General features: G+C 38.7%; 1 protein-coding gene across 1 annotated transcript in view; it reads left to right on the forward strand.

Annotated features, from left to right (window-relative positions):
- The window catches only part of LOC128692870 (glutamate receptor U1-like), a 63,977-nt gene that overhangs the window by 33,728 nt on the left and 9,777 nt on the right, over positions 1–20,472 (forward strand). The window contains exons 2-4 of the mRNA XM_053782195.2: positions 7,390–8,414; positions 16,583–16,772; positions 17,913–18,094. Coding sequence (XP_053638170.2) covers positions 7,569–8,414; positions 16,583–16,772; positions 17,913–18,094 — 1,218 coding nt within the window. The 5' untranslated portion in view covers positions 7,390–7,568. The remainder of the gene's footprint in view (positions 1–7,389; positions 8,415–16,582; positions 16,773–17,912; positions 18,095–20,472) is intronic.

Genomic DNA, 20,472 nt, shown 5'->3' on the forward strand with positions numbered 1-20,472 from the left:
CAGCCCTCTGGACAACAGTTTTGGTAATCCCGCACCTCCTCGTAACTTCCAAACTACGAATTCTCTGCATTATATTCACACCACACATTGCCCTCAGACATGACATCTCCACTGCCTCCAGCCTTCTCCTCGCTGCAACATTCATCACCCATGCTTCACACCCATATAAGAGCGTTGGTAAAACTATACTCTCATACATTCCCCTCTTTGCCTCCAAGGACAAAGTTCTTTGTCTCCACAGACTCCTAAGTGCACCACTCACCCTTTTCCCCTCATCAATTCTATGATTCATCTCATCTTTCATAGACCCATCCACTGACACGTCCACTCCCAAATATCTGAATACATTCACCTCCTCCATACTCTCTCCCTCCAATCTGATATCCAATCTTTCATCACCTAATCTTTTTGTTATCCTCATAACCTTACTCTTTCCTGTATTCACTTTCAATTTTCTTCTTTTGCACACCCTACCAAATTCATCCACCAATCTCTGCAACTTCTCTTCAGAATCTCCCAAGAGCACAGTGTCATCAGCAAAGAGCAACTGTGACAACTCCCACTTTATGTGTGATTCTTTATCTTTTAACTCCACGCCTCTTGCCAAGACCCTCGCATTTACTTCTCTTACAACCCCATCTATAAATATATTAAACAACCATGGTGACATCACACATCCTTGTCTAAGGCCTACTTTTACTGGGAAATAATTTCCCTCTTTCCTACATACTCTAACTTGAGCCTCACTATCCTCGTAAAAACTCTTCACTGCTTTCAGTAACCTACCTCCTACACCATACACCTGCAACATCTGCCACATTCTCAGTAGTAGTAACCAGTTACCAGTAACCAGTGTACCAGTAGATGACTCACTACCAACCATCTCTGCCTGAGTCACTGTCTGTATTCATATTGTGCTGACCACAGCAGTATTCAAAGACCCCCTCACATATGGGTACTGTGGGCAGTCAGTCATACGAGAGTGAGCAAGGAGATAGGTACGGCTGTTTGGGCGCTCCCCACATTATCCGTAATTATACGTACTTCCAGCCTACGTGAGTATTACTTTACCCTATCCACGTGTTCGAATCCCACAACATTGCCCCCCTATCCACCCTGTCATACGCCTTTTCCAAATCCATAAATGCCACAAAGATCTCTTTAGCCTTATCTAAATACTGTTCACTTATATGTTTCACTGTAAACACCTGGTCCACACACCCCCTACCTTTCCTAAAGCCTCCTTGTTCATCTGCTATCCTATTCTCCGTCTTACTCTTAATTCTTTCAATAATAACTCTACCATACACTTTGCCAGGTATACTCAACAGACTTATCCCCCTATAATTTTTTGCACTCTCTTTTATCCCCTTTGCCTTTATACAAAGGAACTATGCATGCTCTCTGCCAATCCGTAGGTACCTTACATATATATATATATATATATATATATATATATATATATATATATATATATATATAAAAATATATATATATATATATATATATATATACATATATGTTGTGTATCTTTATACGTATATGCTTCTAAGCTGTTGTATTCTGAGCACCTCTGCAAAAGCAGTGATAATGTGTGAGTGTGGTGAAAGTGATGAATGATGATGAAAGTATTTTCTTTTTGGGGATTTTCTTTCTTTTTTGGGTCACCCTGCCTCGGTGGGAGACGGCCGACTTGTTGAAAAAAAAAATATATATATATATGTATATACACACGTGTGTATATATATATATATATATATATATATATATATATATATATATATATATATATATATACAAATAATATCGTGCCGAATAGGTGATTTTGGCTTAAATAGCAACGCACTTCATGCCGAAAAAGACAAGCGAAAATTTGTCTAAGCAAAAATTTCGAAAAAATCATTCTGAATCTAACGAAAAAATATATTTCATTGTGTTTATTATTAAATTATTGTAAACTTATCTAAAATATATTTAGTTGGATTAGGCTAAATTAAATTGCGCTTGTTATATTGTAGTTAGGTAAGTTTTCTAAGGTTCTTTTGATACCTAATTATTAATTTTTACGTTAATATAAACGAAAAAAAGAATATATCTTTAAACGTATAGGAGAAAATTTTAGAAAGGACTTAATTTTAAACTAGTTCTTACTAATAAGAACGGATCGGTGATCTTAAAACAGCAACAGCAACAACAGCAATACTACCAATTATAATAGAGGTGTTGTCGATAGAGAATGTCGTTGCTGGAGTTCCCTTTGATGTTGACTTACGTCCGCCTCTTATCTAAGCAGGACGCGGTCAGGGTTACGCACCATTACTGCGTGGTTTGTGAAATATATACGGTATGTGAGAGATTCAAGTAATGATAGAAGGAAATAAAAACAGAAAGCTAAAAATAGAAAGTGAAGATATGAGGAGGAGTACTGTAAGAAGGGAGAGGGGAAAAAGGGAGTACGCGGGTGTATGCGGAGTTGACAAAATCCAACCTGCTATTTTGTTTACACCTGCGCGCTAACCTGTCATAAATACACAAGTCAGACCTAATCACCACAGGCGGCCGTGTTTATTCCAACTGAGATGCCGCTGATACAAAGTGATATGTTCGTGCCTACACACCTGCCTACACAATGGCTTGCACACACCTGCCTACATACTGGCTAACAAACACCTGCCTACATACTGGCATACAAACCACCTGCCTACATACTGGCTTACAAACACCTGCCTACATACTGGCTTACAAACACCTGCCTACATACTGGCTTACAAGACCTGCCTACATACTGGCATACAAACACCTGCCTACATATTGGCTTACAAACACCTGCCTACATACTGGCTTATAAACACCTGCCTACACACTGGCTTACAAACACCTGCCTACACACTGGCTTACAAACACCTGCCTACATACTGGCTTACAAACACCTGCCTACATGGTTTCGCGTACATGCCTACATGCTTGCTTACGCACACCTACCTACATACTTATTTACACATGAATACATGCCTGTCTACACACATGAATTTACAAATGCCTGCGTTGAAGAAAAATAAAACTGGTTTTATACCTAATATATTTTCTCGTAGGTTTTTGTTCAGGTTTCCGCTGTATCCATGTCAGAATCGTAGCAATTTTCAATTTTTTTAAGTCTCATAACGTCGGGAGAAGATTTAGTGTAGAAAATATTCAGTTTATCATCATTTTTGTAAGCCTGGTCACAGACCGGGCTGCGGGGGCGTTGACCCCCGGAACTCTCTCCAGGTAAACTCCAGGTAAGTGCAATATTTTCTTATGAAGGATAGTCAGTAAAGCTAACACGCTGTCAGAGACGTAGATAGAAATATTTTAATGTTTTTTTTTAATCATGGGAAAATGGTAAACCCGTGTGGATCACATAGCATATGGGGGATGGGTGGCAATGAGGTTCTGTTCAAGGAAGAGGAAGAGAGGTACAGCTCCTTTAATCAAGAGCCCTTTTATTAAGAACAACCCTTTATTATCACGAGGTTTCTGTTTTGGTATCTTGATAAAGGCCAAACTGACAGAGACGTCGTGTTAAATAAATATTTGCTCTGTATGCCTTTGTTTTACTAAACTGTTTCTCTTTTCTTTTTTTCCTATAAAACGCTTTTTCATAGAGATATATATACATTTTTTATCAATATCAGTTCCAACACTCAGAATCATAAGGAATGTATTAAAAAAAAAGATACATAAGCTTTACTCTCGAATAATATCGGAGGGAATAATATCGGAGGAAATAATATCGGAGGGAATAATATCGGAGGAAATAATATCGGAGGGAATAGAGTTGAATCTTCACGCAGATATTACTGTACTTCTTACAAAAACGGGAAGCAAGATACAGGGCACAAAATGCCCAAAATGAGGAACAGGGATGCAATAAGTACAATGTGAAATTATGATTAGATTTGTGGGTACACCCTGAACTGCAGGGATGATGCAGCTCCTGAGGAAGGAGATGTAACAAAATGTAATCGGTGGAAGGAGATGTGGTTCATATTTCTTGAATCAAGAGCCCTTCGCTGGAACCCTCCCTGAAGGGACGTTAAGAGATTAAAAAATATGCTAGCCCAGTTAAAATCCTACAACGCTATACGCGAGAGTATAACATCACAGATAAAAATAATTAATTTACACATTAATCCTGCAATAAATAATGATGGTTAAATACCACAAAAATTGCATCCATATCCATCGACACAAAATGAATCCGTGTTATCAATAAGCATATTGGAAAATAGCATTAGAAATCCAAAATTCCTTCCATGTTAAAATACATAAATCATTTTATATTTTTTCTTGGGGTAACAGAATAGGGTAAAGGCCTGGTCACAGACCGGGCCGCGGGGGCGTTGACCCCCGGAACTCTCTCCAGGTAAACTCCAGGTAAATCCCACGAGGCCTATTCCACAGAACAGAATCCAAATGTTGAATTATATCAAAATCTACAACTCAGCCGAAAATATAAAGGGGTAATAGAAGAGGGTAATATCCCAGGAGACTAACTCAACAAATCACATTCCAAAATTCGTTCCACATCAGAAGCCACAAATCAATCAGAATTTCTAGGAAAACGACAAAGCCCACACAGGACATTACTAAGGAATGTGAGTGAAGAGGTGTGTGGGTAGTGTTATCATGTGTGACCCTAGGATAGGAAAAATAACTCCAACTCCTCGAATTATGAGACCTTTACTATAGTCTAGGTATTTCCCCTTGGAAGGTTCTTTTATTATATAAAAATCGATAATTTAAGTACCTAGTTTAGTTTTTTTCATTTCTATTTTAATAATGGAGAACGCTAAATCCTTCAGTGATCCAGTATTATCTTCGGTGGGACTGATTCCCTGAGATTTTATCTACGATTTGCTATCTGAACTGTGGAGAACTTTTCTTGGTGAAATTAATAAATATTTCGAGTTTTATTTTTTTTATGAGGGATCGAGATGTTTTTAGCAATGAGAATCCCGGAGCTTTATTGCTTATTAAGGTTGAGTTCGTCTTCTTGCAAGTATGTGCTGCTGACATTCAATGCTGGAAGCGTGTGGGCGTGGCACAGTTGGCTCTCCACGCGCATTAACGCCCACCTCAACCCCTTAATGATTGATGGCTCTCTCACGGCTGACCCGGGCGTTTGTTTGCTCAGTTCACGAAATTTTTCTGAAAATGTGGTTTTGGCTATGAACTTGTGACTTAGAAAGCTCACTTATCAAATAAAGATCAGTTCTTATCTTCATGCACGTTCGATGCACCAGTTTTGAAAGTTTGAAGTCAATCAGAAGACGCATTCTCCAGTTATCGCATGAAATCTAATATCCCGATATGTTTATTCAGAAAAGCAAATTGGGATATACATAGCTGATTAGCAATTCAAACCTTCCTTCAATTTTTAGCACAGAAAAATCGCCATAAGTTAAGTAAACATGACATATCGGTACCTAGTTTAATAACACAAAATCTTCTTCTAAGGAGGATATACCTGTGGTAAACTTACACTTACACAGGCCAATAGTAATCCGAAACCTTCTTTAATTATACCAACTTTGTAACTTGGAAGCCGATTAAAAAAAAAATGCGTTCCCGAGAGGCCCCTACGCTAAGCCACAAAGTCAGATTTCTAAACTTATTTACCATACTGATCTGTGCATTATTTAACGTGATATATTAGAAAAAACATTAAGCAGAAAAAACACGAAACGTCTGAACTGAAGCTATTAATTTTAATAATTTGTTTTTAAATTTTAAATAAGAATTATTATATAAAACGCTCAAGAGAAATGTGTGAAAAATTCTAGTGTTGATTTACAAATTAGAGACCAACAGAAATGTAATTTTTCCTACAAGACCCACAAGCATTGAAAATCTGAAGCCGATGTAATGAAATATTATAAAGCAATAAGTCCAAAACCAATAAGACATTTGAAATCTATTGAAATTAACGGATCGAAACCTATATAGTCCAAAACCGAACCAAACCTTCGGCTAAGTAGCTCTCGAGTTAAAAATCTGAATCCTTTCAAAAGAGCCATTATCTATTTATTTCACTGAACTCAATATCACAATTTAAGAAATTGGCAAACTGGGACTTGCATATCGCAATATCGGCGTAGACGCTCCTTTAAAGTAACATACCCAAGTACTCAAAGGTTGAAGTCGATCGAAAGTGTCATTTTCCAGTCGTCACATGAAAGCCAATGGTTCCAAATATTTTTAATATATTTGTAAAATGAGAAATTCAAATCTACACAAACCTAAACTTATAATGAACCATCCTTTTGATAAGTAGCATCATCACTTGAAGACTAAGACCGCTTAGCAGACATATCCACAAGGTATTTTTATGCCAATTAATACCAAACTATATTAGAAAGTTAAGTTGACAAATTGGCACTTAAAAACTCCAATAATGAATCTACTTTTTTCTTACGTATGATACACCAGTGTTGAAAGTTTGAAGCCAGTCGGTAGAGGCTTTCTCAAGTTGCTGCATTAGAATAAAAATCACTTATGGCTTTATATAACAAAAGGGATCTCCGTGTAATCTAGCTGTCAACGTCTAAAGTGGTTTAGTTATGGCAGCAGGTGTTTTGATAAGATAATTCAACACCCTCTCTATATTTTTATTCGGAATAATCCTATCCCGTAGTTCAGTGATTCTCAACCAGGGGTTAAATTTACCCCTTGTGGGTAAAAAATTACATGGCGAAGGGTAAATATTTGATGTATCTGATAAGTGAATGATAATTATGTCTTTAGAAAATTATGCTTTATATTTGTATTTTTGGTGATACGAATGTATATTGGTATTTTTGTGCAAAACCTGAATAATTGAAACACTTGTGTAACATATGGGAATCTTTATTGAAGAAACGTTTCGCCACACAGTGGCTTCATCAGTCCAATACAAAGTAGAAATGGGTAAGGAAAGGAGGAATTTGAAGTAATCAGTCCTCCTCTCCTTACCCATTTCTACTTTGTATTGGACTGATGAAGTCACTGTGTGGCGAAACGTTTCTTCAATAAAGATTCCCATATGTTGCATAAGTGTCTTAATTCTTCAACTTGTCGGTTTTTAAAACCCATTCATCACACACAAAACCAGAATAATTTATTTTTTTCTGACCCTTTATGCTGGCGATAAATTTTTTTGTATGTAAGGAGGTAAATGGAGAAATACATCAAGTCGAGGGTGTTAACGATGAAGGAAAAATTGAGAATCCTTGCTATAGTTGCTAATAAATGGCAATAATATCTGTATTGTCGACAAGCGTGAGTAGCCTTTTATTTAATTTACACTACTGCTTATTGTCTCTGAAAGGAGAATCATAGTCCAAGAATGATGCTCTTAAAATTTTTCAGACGGGGGTAGTGAGCGTGAGCGTCAGTGCTGATGGTGGCGGTAGCGGGTAGCGACCAGAACTCTCCGCAATCACTCTGTGGGTGGTGACCAGCTATAGAGTTGTGTTGCAACGCTAAGAACGTCAACAAGTCTTCATGCTGCTCTGAAGTTCACGAGCAGCCTGGCAAATCCAGCAGCGATGATTAAGTCTTATTTTGTGGAGGCAGCTGTTATAACGTTGCTGATGGGCACTGCTGTGTTGGCTGAAGAATTTATGGTACAGGGTGTTGCTCGTAACCTGACCGTCCGTCAGGAAGGGGAGGAGGAGCTGGAGCAGTTAATGGATCTTCTGGCAATCCAGTACTCACGCACGTGCCTAATGGTGGAAGTGGGTGATACAGGGTTCTTTGACAGTTACTGGGGAAAGCCCCGCATCGTCATCAACTCTAACAGCAGCCAAGCCAAGAGTACTGTCGAGTTCATCAACGAGTACACTCAAAGGGTGACAACGCACGCGTGTGTGACGTATTTGATAAAACATCTGCCGGGAACCGAGCTGTTTTCTGTCATCACTGATGTCTCTAAAAAACAAACGAGTCGCTATTTCATTGCCCATGCTACCAGCGTCTTAAAAGCTCACGAATTTCTCTTGGACGTCCGTTTAAGCAAGGAAGAACACGTGGCAGCCCTGGTGAAGGAGGAGGACCACAGAGGATCATTTTGGCAAGTGCTCACTCGCCAACTACTTCATCCATCAGGCTCACCGCACGTCCTGCACGCGAACGAGTGGTCGAAAGATAAAGGTTTCTACAACACTGACGAACTTTTTCCTGAGCAGATGGGTAACTTTTATGGGATGAAGCTCATTGGCGTTACTCTCGACTTCCGGCCCTTCACAGATTACGAAGTAATTCCTGGCTCCAGGAGGGTAAATCCCAAGCCATCGCTCGACGTCTTCATCCTGAACGAAATCGCAAAAAGACTTAATTTCACATACGACCTAATCATGCCGGAAGATGGCCTCTGGGGTGTCCTCAAAGACAACGTAAGTAACTTAGCGACAGTTATGCAATGATACTCAATTTATTGATGGTTACATTTAGTCTTATACAAGGTTCAAGATTTAGATATTTTGCTAACAATTATAATGAAAAACTATTAATGATTTTTCATCATTATCAGCAGGAGGAGGCGCAATGATACCGGTTCTAAGTCTTCATTAAGAGTAGTTTTGCGATCATATATTTTAAAGTACTGACAGCACCAAGATAACGTATTATATAATTAGGTGGATGGGGATCTTCGGGTTACAATAATTCTAAAATTAAATGAAGCGAGTGAAGAGGCAAAATAAATTACTTGTGAGATGTGTATTCAGTAATAAATCTTCGTTACTCGGCCATGAGCCGCCCTTCGATAACAGAGGACCTAAAGTGGAATATATCTAATTAACAAGACGTGTATTAAATTCACATCAGTCGAACAGATTGTTTTCAACTCTCCTGACTAGGTTAGATGAAGCCAATGATCTTTTTACTAAAGTTAGGTAATAATGAAATGAAATTTAAGTAAAATGTGAAAAAAATAATGTCTGCATTCTTTTGTTTTTTAAATGTGAATGTTGAAGTCGGTGGATCACGGCTGGATCTTGATGTCTGCGCCCCTTTTTGGAAAGACAGAAAATGACAACAAGTAATGGTGTAAATATGTTTATTTCTTTGGGTCACCATGCATTGGTAGGAGACAGCCGGTAGGTTAAAAATTATATTTTACTGGCAAGTATCGATTCGTCTCCAGTATCTCCCAGCTTTAATACATTTCCATAGCTTATAAGACCAACGTGAACTTTAGGAAAAGAAGACGATTAAGTTCTGGAGAGCATTTAAGAATATGAATTACACACATGTGGAACATCTGGGTAACAATTCGTAGACCTTTCGCCATCCAGTGGCTTTATCAGTTCATTACATGGACATATTTAAACTATATACAACAAAAGTGAAAGATGAGGTTATCAGTCCCTCAGCATAGTAAAGATACCCAGATGTTGCACATGTGTCTAATTTATCATCTTGTCAGTATTGTATATCACTCATATACACATACTGATTGAGTACGATGGAGAAGACACACAGATGATAGCTAACAACACCAACGAGTCCCACGGTCTCAGTAGTAAGAAGGTATAACGATCTCAGCGTGAAAGAATTGGGGTGAAGTATACAGGTTTTAAGAGTATCTGTGATAAGGCTCAAATGACGAGAAATCACTAATGCCGGTCGATGATACTTAAGGAAGAGCGGCAGGAAACTCAAATTCAACAGCTTCATAAGTGAACATACCTAAACATTCCCCATCAATCCCCACACGCTACACACACACACGCTACACACACACACACACTACACACACACTACACACACTATACACACACTATACACACACACTATATACACACACTATACACACACACTATATACACACACTATATACACACACACACACAACTACACACACACACTACACACACACATTAAACAAGTGGACAGAGACAAGATGTTCCAGAGAGGGGACACAGAAACAAGGGGTCACTCTTGGAAGTTGATGACTCAGAAGAGTCACAGGGATGTTAGGAATCAGTTCTTCAGTCATAGAGTGGTCAGGAAGTGGAACAGTCTGGCGAGCGATGTAGTGGAGGCAGGAACCATACATAGCTTTAAGACGAGGTATGATAAAGCTCATGGAGCAGGGAGAGAGAGGACCTAGTAGCGTTCAGTAAAGAGACGGGGCCAGGAGCTGAGTATCGACCCCTGCAACTACATTTAGGCGAGTACAATTAGGCGAGTACACACACACACACACACACACACACACTACACACACACACTAAACACACACACACACACACACACACACACACACACACACACACACACACTACACACACACTACACACACTACACACACTACACACACACACACTACACACACACACACACACACACACACTACACACACACTACACACTCTACACACACACTCTACACACACACACTACACACACACGCACTACACACATAGGCACTACACACACACACACTACACACACACTCTACACACACACACTCTACATATACACACTACACACACACTCTACACACACACACACTACACACACACACTCTACACACACACACACGCACTACACACACACACACACTACACACACACACTACACACACTACACACACTCTACACACACACACTACACACACACACACACACACACCCACACACAACACACACACACACACACGCACACTACACACACACACACACACGCACACACACTACACACACACTACACACGCACACACACTACACACACACTACACACACACACACACTACACACACACACAGACTAAACTCACACAGACTACACGCACACACTACACGCACACACTACACGCGCACAGACTACACGCACACACTACACACACACACACTATACACACGCACACTACACACTACACACACACACTATACACACGCACTACACACACACACACACTACACACACACACACTACACACACTACACTGTCGGATGTGAATGATGCAGAGGCAGAGTTTGGAAGCGCCCAGTCAAAGCTTGAAACAATAATCTCGAGAACTGAGTAATGAACGAGTCAAGTTTTGAGGAAGTTGTCAATAAAGTCAGGCATTCAGAAGCTGAGTGATCGCTATTCTATAAAAAATTATCCATCCTACGATTTCTTTCAATCTTTTTTTTAGATTGTTGAGGATTCATCAAACTTGTATCCTCATGAAACTCACTATTTTAATTAATATTATTACATTTATGGGAAAAGACAAGAGCTGTGAGGATCATACCGTGACTGGTAATGTTTTCTGGATCAAGAGCGTTTCTTCTAACTCGTTCTCCTTAGGTAATGTCGATTTCTCGCACACGATTTTTTGCAAATTTCTCGATATATTTTAAGTTAAGTTTCATTAGGTTGTTATCTATGAGCATAATCTAACCAATTATGAAATATAACATCAGCAGATGCAATAGCACAAAGGCGATGGAAAATACCGATGCTCGGACAAACTACCTACCAAGCGCATGTTAAAATACAGTAAAATAGCTATATGTATTTCGGTAGCTGTGCGATTCGAGAAACGTATCCCCGTATTGCATAACCCCAGCCCCCTGTACTTCAGTGCAAACGAAAGGAATAGTGCAAAGTGCGGTATACTTTTCAAATCTAATTCAATATTAGCGTTGCAGATCTGAAAGCAAATTAGGAGAGATATTCACAAGTTATTATACACATAGTAATAAATAAAGGGGGATTACCAATAGACTCCTGATTGTCTTCAAGAAGGCACTGGACAGACACCTAGAGTCAGTTCCTGACCAGATGGGCTGTGGTTCGTACGTCAGTTTGCGTGTGGCCAGCAGTAACAGCCTGGTTGATCAGACCCTGATCCACCACGAGGCCTGGTCTCAGACCGGGCCGTGGGGGCGTTGACCCGCGAAAGCCTCTGCAGGTATACTCCAAGTATACCCAATTTCTTTAATAAAAATAAGAAATTAGGACATACGTAGCCCACAGTTAATTTAAACATTCCACTAAGAAACAGCGTTGAAGCCAATCTGAGGAGACTGAAGAGGCATTCTCTTGTTATTTCAGAGAAACCAATATCTTAAAATACACCAGACCATTAAGTTTGAAGCCGCTCAGAATTTACCGTATCAAATTATTATCATTAAAGTCATCAAATTATTACCATTAAAGTCATCAAATTATTACCATTAAAGTCATCAAATTATTACCATTAAAGTCATCAAATTATTACCATTAAAGTCATCAAATTATTACCATTAAAGTCATCAAAGTCAATCGGATGAGGCACTTTGAATTTATAGCATAAATATTAGCACTTCAAGTTTCCCCAGTTTCTTTACTGAAAAAAAAGTGATTTTGATCGGTACAGGTCAATATCAATTAAAATTTTTCTCAAAATATTGACCTTAAGATTTAATTAACTATGCATTCAAGTAAGTTTCATTTCATCTTTGAGCGTTTAATAGAATTTTTTTATAATGTCTCGATGGCATAGAGAGGTCTTCTTCTTCTTCTTCTTCTTCTTCTTCTTCTTGTTGATTCGCCGGTACTTCCGGCCCGGGTCTTCTCCAGATGGTGACCCGGCGGTATAGAGAGGTTATATGCATATTAATGTATATTATATAGATATAACCTATGATAACTCGGTAAAGGCAAACACTGTGACTTATTTCTGATCAGAGGAGATTTTCTCCCGTTGTTTCGCAAAAAAAAACGATTTGGATAATAAAATTGGCCTATTAAAACAACAACTACTACACTATTTCGAGATTAAAAGTGACAAAGTAACATCTATACACTCCAACAGCATCACCAACCTTCTTCGAAGACCTTTTTTTTTTTGAAGGTACCTCATGGAAACCTGTATCGGGAATAGTTTGTAATAAACTGACCAAAGGCAACTGTCAATTGTTCCACAAACCTTCCCTTAGTAATAGTGGACCAGAGTTGGTAATTTGAAGACAATGTGATATGTCTTTCTGATGTTATAAACAAAAGCCTCAGGGGAAATTAGAGTTTAATGAAAACAGTGCATCTAAAAACGTGCAGTCCTCTGAGGAATTAAGTTTTGTAATATTTAATGCTTACTAAACTTGAGAAATTTAAAAACGTTATTTAAGCGCGAGTTTTAATATTTCTCATTTGTTTTGTGTAGTGCTTATCTAATTAAACTTCTTCAGAATCTTCCAAGGAAAAAAAATAGATTTTGCATTTTTAAAGAAAGTTGAATTTGGTAAGTCAATAAACTTAGAAAATTAAGATGTTTAAAGAACAAATTCAATACAGAAATTTGCTTCCAATTATGTTACCCTGGAGCTTAAAAATTTGAAGTCATCCATAAATACCATTCTCTGGCTATTACATAGAAGCCAATTTATTTAATAAAACTGGCAGCTTAAAATTTATATAGCTCAAAGTGAAAGTCAAATTTCCTTCTAATAAAGCCCATCACCACTGAAAGTTTGAAGCCTAAATAACTGGTATTCTGAAGTAATTTGGATTAATCTATCGAGTCCAAATTCATTTATTTTCATTAAAATTTTCAAATTTGCATCTTAACAGCACAAACTTATATTCCTTATGGAACGTTTGAAGCCGATAAGACGAGGCGTTTTTTAGTTAGTGACTGGTAATCAATATCAATATATGTTTAATAAAATTAACAAATTGAGATTCATGCAGCCCAATAACAGCGCAAATCTTGCTTTCTGGAAAACTCACCTGGGCTAAAAATTTGAAGCTAAAAATTTGCCGGAATACAAACTAAAATTAATGGATCTATCCTGGCCAAAAAAAGCATCAGCTGTAAAATATTGGAGCCATTTAGAAGAGGTTGACACATATTAAGCGTGATTAAACGGGGTAAAAAATTTCACTATTTTACACATAACATTGGGAGATGTGCACTTACACATATGAATTTTACTCACTGCTGTCGTCGATTAGGGGAAGGGGGAGAGGGACGCCTTTCCTGATTAGGGAAGTTATCCGAGTTATTCCAGGATGCTGGGAAGATGTTCAACAACTTTGGTCATAGGGCATCTACACGTGCCAACTGTCCCTAGAACTTTGCTCTAATTCTCTTACAAGAGCGGTGAAAATTCGAAAACGATCGAATGAGGCCTTGTGTCATGAACACATTTTTTGACAAACAATATCTGAAACACTTGCAATAAGGAACTGCAAATTACAACTTCATAAAACCAACGCACACCAGAGCCGTTATGTCTTCATGGCACAGATGAAAACACACTTTTGTTGTTTATAATTGAGTTTTTGCTTTTCTCTCAGCCGCCGGCGTAGTGACACATGATCCCATTAGTTAATCGTAGACGTGCAGAAACTTAAGGTTGATTACTGGCTGCATGGTCGACTGACTGCATGAATTATCACTTTCTGGCGTAAGGCAACAATTGGTTATGGCTCGGTGGATTTCACTGCCCATGGATTTTTTTGTAAAAACTTGCGTTAGAGAAAACGATGGAGTTATTAGTGAAGTAGTGGAAACTGCTAAGATCAATTATATACAGAGTAAATAAAATGCATGTACCGATCTCTACATAAAGCTTATACCTGGTCTGATGTCGCAAATGTCTACACTGACAGAGACCTTGGACGCAAATGCACATTTGAAAGGAACGTCAGTTGCTCGCACGGATACGAACTCGGGTGTAAACACAGGGGACACAAACCAATTTGATAATTAGAATGGTCACATTACAACTAATACAACCTAGAATCAAGACCAAGTTTCCTTCATGGAAAATATATCACCACCGACCAGAAGGGACATTTTCCAGTTATTGCTCAGAATCCCAGAAAATGCGCAACTATTCAGCCTACACCCAAGAAATGTTTCGCCCATTTCATTATTATTATTATAACTAAGAGTTAAATCATCAGGATCATACAAGTGCTGCATCCACTTCATAAGATGAATCATCCATTAAAGATTAATGCCGCTTACAGTTGTGATGTATTTTGGGATGCTGGTCTCTAAGAGTGCCTCCTCGTTTTGTCTATGTAGCATTTGTTTCTTAGTAGAAGCTTTAAATTAGGTTTAGACTGTGTATATTCTAAGTTGCTATTTTATTTGAAGAAATTGAGATATTTGTGACCATATGATAACCTGTGAGTACCATCTCTGATGTACCTCAAGATTACTAATATCAATGTTTAAAGGGGTTGACAGGTAAGCCAGCGGAAGGCGTCGGTCAGATGACCGAAAGCTCCAGTGGCGGGTCATCATATGACTAAGACCCGCGTCAGGAATACTTGTCCTGTTTCCTAACGAATCTTACCTAACCTAATCTTCAACACTGATACATAGCTGCATTTGAGACTTATGCTAAGTATTTCAGTAAAATTTCAAATTTGCCCCTATAGAGAATATACTTGTGGGGTATAATCCTCCTTACAGCATGCATCATTAATATTTTGAAAGCAGATCAGAAGCATTCTATAATTATGACAGACTGGGCCACGGGGCCGTTGACCCCCGAAACCCTCTCCAGGTATACTCTAGGTATGCCAGAGAACAACAGTGAGAGTCATACATTTAGCAAACCACAACAATGCTGAAAATTTAAGTCAATCATGGATTCTAACGATTACAAGTTTTTTTTTTAACTATTTACCATTTACGTAAATTTGCTGCACACCAACAAAACTTAGTAGGTACTGTCCTCTATGTAAGATTTAGCGGTCATGAAATATTGAAGCCATTCAGAAAGTGTAAACTTTAACCCGATTTAACTAGAACAAAGATAAAAATTTCACATTATTTTATGCAGAAAATGGACGGATCTGCGTCTGCACACTTAAATTTCTTTCTCCACTTAAGTCCAATTAGGAAGCATCTTTTTCAACGTTTGACTCAATGCTGCTGAGTGTTTTGCAAGTTATCAAAGCCATTCCAGGATGTTGAGAATGGATTCAATAATTTTTGTCATAGGGCAAAAGCACATGCCAATTGTGCCAAGAATTTTGTCCTAGTTACCATACACTAATGTTGAAAATTTGAAGCTGATTAAATGAGACCTTGAGTTATAACCGAGAGAAAAACAAAAAGAAGAAAAAAATTCTGGCAACTATTTAAAGGCCTCCTTTCGGGGATACATAACAGAAAAAATAACAGTTGTAATCTAGCTTCACGAGTTCTTTATAATCTACGAATTCTCTCCACCACTTAGTGTGACCGACATGCTCATCAGTGCTCCCAGATTACATTTTATTTTTTTATAAGGCAAAGACTAAGATTGCTTTTCTTCTAATATGTTTAATGTTTACCTCTTCCACTCACCACCATCTTTTACCAAAACACGACTGCATTCTATATGCCACAATTTTAGTCCACGTTTAGTCCTATTACCAACCAAGAGCCACAACCAAACTCCCCTAACTTAAGCTTGTTCATATTCCAAGTATCCTTACTGCATCATTTTAAGACCTACTTCACTCCGAAGGCTGTTATTGCACCATTCCACTCTCAACACTTCTACTGCACCAATTTAAGGCTTTTTCCGTTTTGAACAGTATTACTGCAACATTGTAAGACTATATTATGAACTTCGGCAGGGACACTGGGTTGGTGTGGTCGGGGATGTGGAGTTCGGGCGAGCCAACTTCTCATTGGTGTTGTCGGTGACACTGGAGCGACGGATGAGCGTGGACTTCACCCGCAGCTACTACCTCGACCCTCTCACCTTCGTTACCGCCAAAAAGCGTCCCCAGCCGCCCTGGCTCAAGCTCATAACCCCCTTCAGTGGTGAGTGGCGCAGGAGAAACAGAAGGGAAATAAGATGAAATAAAAAAATTGAGATGAGAAAAGGTAGAGGGAGAGAGGGGCCTGATTTCGAATGCAATTCTGGCTGGAATGATCCGAGTCCAGTTACAAACTTCTGTTGTCCTATGTAGTCTCCACCACGTCTTGTGTTGAATGATCCGCAGGGGTATAGCGCTTAACATGAATTAAAACATTACTGTCTTCTTGTATTACATTATTCTCCTATGTGTACACAGTAATGTTACCCTGTATATCATTTCACTGATGGAAGATATCGTGGAAATTATTTCGCTGGCAAAGTTCTCGGCTCATTACCTTTTAGTAATGAGCTCAGAAAGTAGACTTGCTAATGCCTCCCCTAAGGATTATACAGAGCTTTGGATATCTGATATCTGGTTTAATCCAAGGCTGGTTCCAAGGATAAAAATTTGCTTACCTATTCCCGTGAAGATTCAGTGTTATAAAAAAGAAAGTAATATTGCCTTAGCTGGAACAATTCACAAATGTACTTTTTTTTTTTAATTAACTGCGAATTCCTGTGCTAGATGAACAGTTAAAGTGACCGACTGGTGAAATGTGATGGCGGGCGGCGGGGATGCAATCCCTCAACCTCACAATTCACGAAGCAATTTTCACGGTAACTTCCAAAAAAGAAGGATATGTATGTACAAGAATGGTATACAATACCGACAAGATGAAATTGAGACACATGTGCAACATCTGGGTATCTTTATTGTAGACGTTTCGCCATCCAGTGGCTTTATCAATACAAATTCCAGGCCATAACTTGAAGACAGGAGAACTATGTACAGAAGATGAGGTAATCAGTCCCTCAACCTAGCAGTAGGTGCGAAGAGCACCATAGTCGTGGAGAATCTCCACTCGCCACTGGATGGCGAAACGTCTACAATAAAGATACCCAGATGTTGCACATGTGTCTCAATTTCATCAAGGATATGCATGTTCATAAGATTCATAAATTAGTCATTTAACCTAAGTAAATAGGATTTAATCATACATAGATTAATATAAAGCAAGGTGATATAAGTAACCTATGTACTTATATCATAAGTGAGAGCAAGTACATCTGCGCATAGCGACACTGGCACTACTCCACCACAGGACAGGTGTGGGTGGCATCACTGATGTCTGTGGTGGTGGCCACGGTGCTCTACCACTTCGTCTTCAGAACACAGGGCACCTTCGGTTTCACTACGCTGACTCCCTCCGGAGCCTTTATATACGTTTTCGGTTCCTTCCTCAGTCAACCGCTTCCCAGTATGCCTTGGTTTTCTGCTGGTAAGGTAAGCTTTGATCCTCGTCACCTTAGTTCTTTGCTGGTAAAGAAAGCTTCTCTCTCACCAGCATGCACTCAGTCTCTTTTGACAAGGTAAGCTTTGCTCCCCAGCATACCCTCTCTACCTATAATTAAGCTTTGCTTCCCAGCATACCCTCTCTACCTATAATTAAGCTTTGCTCCCCAGCACACCCTGGGGCCTGGCTTGCTAGGTAAACTTACTGAATGTTCAACACTTTCACTTTTATGCATTAAAACTTCCCCGACACTTTCCATTAGCATATAATTTAAAAGTTCTGATAGTTTGTGTGCTTTATTGCAGGTATTGCCGATAATCTATTTTATTTTTCTTAAATATGTATACTAATATTTCCACTATTTTTCTACTTTACTATTCCTCTTTTCGTTCACCTCCCGGTCCCGTCAACCTCCCCTTTGTATATACTGGCTATCTTCCCTTCACGCTGTGTGACATTTAATGGTCCAAGTCGGACCGAAACGTCTTCATAACTTTCATTCTTCTATGTGCAGGTTATCTGTGTATTATTCCAGCCAAGACGATATTGTGTCTGCTTTTTTATTCTCTTCCACTGGGATCCCTGTATCTCTTAGGTATACTCCAGGTATACAAGAAGTTCGAACCTAATTGCCTTCCATTCCCTTAGGCTCTGTATGACCCCTATGGGTTTACCGTTTCCCTGTGAATGGAATAATAATTCATAGTACGTTTATTCAGGTATAGGCACACAAATATAGTTACATAAATTACCACACAAAGTATATGTGTAGATTACCTAGGATAACCCAAAAAAGTCAAAGTGACTTATTTCCATTATGTATACAGGATTACACATGTATGATCATTGTCTTGAAGTCATGAGTAAGCAAAAATGAAAACACTCCTCCGGTACGAAGTGACATAAACTGTTATTACTGCAGTCCTGGTAAGTTTATTGATGGAGGTACTAGGAAGGACGAAATAAAAAAAAATCTTAAGTTACCCCAACTAGGATAGAAAAGTTATCACAGAAAACTAATATATATTGTAGGGGTGACTACATAATATTATAAGCCGTCATTATTTAGGCTTTTGTATACAACTTCCACATTGTTTTACAACGGTCTTGTGTCTGTCACCACCTGTTGGCGTCACATCACCAGTTTGCAATTCTTGATTATAATGGCGCTTCCTGACGCGGCTTGGCGCCTAATGGAAATAAGTCACTTTGACGTTTTTGGGGATACCCTGGGTAATCTACACTTATGCTGCTAGTAAGTAAGTAAGTAAGTTTATTCAGGTATACACAAATACAGTTACATAGAATTATCATACATAGCAGCATATGTGTAGAGAACCTAGGATAACCCAAAAAAGTCAGACAGAGTGACTTATTTCCATTGGGGTCCTTTTACCTTATTATTATAATATAAAGGTTATATTTTCTTATTATTCTATAATGAAGATAACATCTTATTATCATACTAAAAAGACTACTACACGAGGGTCATTAAGACTATCTACAATACGAGGGTCATTACTAGGAATAAGGTAAAATTTACACGTATGTTAGATAAAAAATAGAAAATCATTCCCCTCCCTTTCTGTAGCTACATTCATCAGACACCTTTTGGCACTCTTCTTGAACTGGTTCATGCTATGACTGGCTTTGACATGTGCGGGCAGTCTGTTCCATTCCTTTATTGCTGTACAATAAAAGGTGTTTGAAGCCTGGCCAATGACTGTGGGTACTACAAAATTGTTCTCTCTCCCCCTAGTGCGATGATTGCTTTGGTTCCCAACCTTGACAAAATTGACAGCAATATATTCTGGACACTGTTTGTGAGCAATTTTATAAACATGATTTAGCTTCAGTTGTTTTACTCTGTCTTCAACATTCAGCATATCCAACTGCTGTAATTCATCCTGGCCTACATGTTCTCTTGGTCCCAGCCCCAGGATGAATCTTACGATTTTGTTCTGGGTGATTTGCAGTCTATCTTTCAGTTTTTTTGTCAAGGCAGAGTACCATGAAGAGCAAGCGTAATCCATATGGCATTGCATAAGGGCTAGACATAGGGTCCTGCGAACCTCAGTAGGTAGACACTATGCTTGTCTATACAGGAACTTCAGTCTGGCATTCGCTTTCTTTACTACACTGTTCCCTATCAATTCTCCTGACATGCATGGGTCAAAGGGAATTCCCAAATATTTTACTGATGAAACCAAAGTGATGGGCTCCCCATTACATTGAACATTAAAGTTATTTACCCTTCTCAGTTTATGTTTCGTGCCGAAGAGAATGGCTTCAGTTTTCCCTAGGTGTAATGATAGTTTGTTGTCTACTAACCATTTGCTGCAGGACTCCAGTTCCAGTGTTAAAACAT

This window comes from Cherax quadricarinatus, chromosome 38 (assembly GCF_038502225.1).
Source record: "Cherax quadricarinatus isolate ZL_2023a chromosome 38, ASM3850222v1, whole genome shotgun sequence".
Classification (NCBI taxonomy): Eukaryota; Metazoa; Arthropoda; class Malacostraca; order Decapoda; family Parastacidae; genus Cherax; species Cherax quadricarinatus.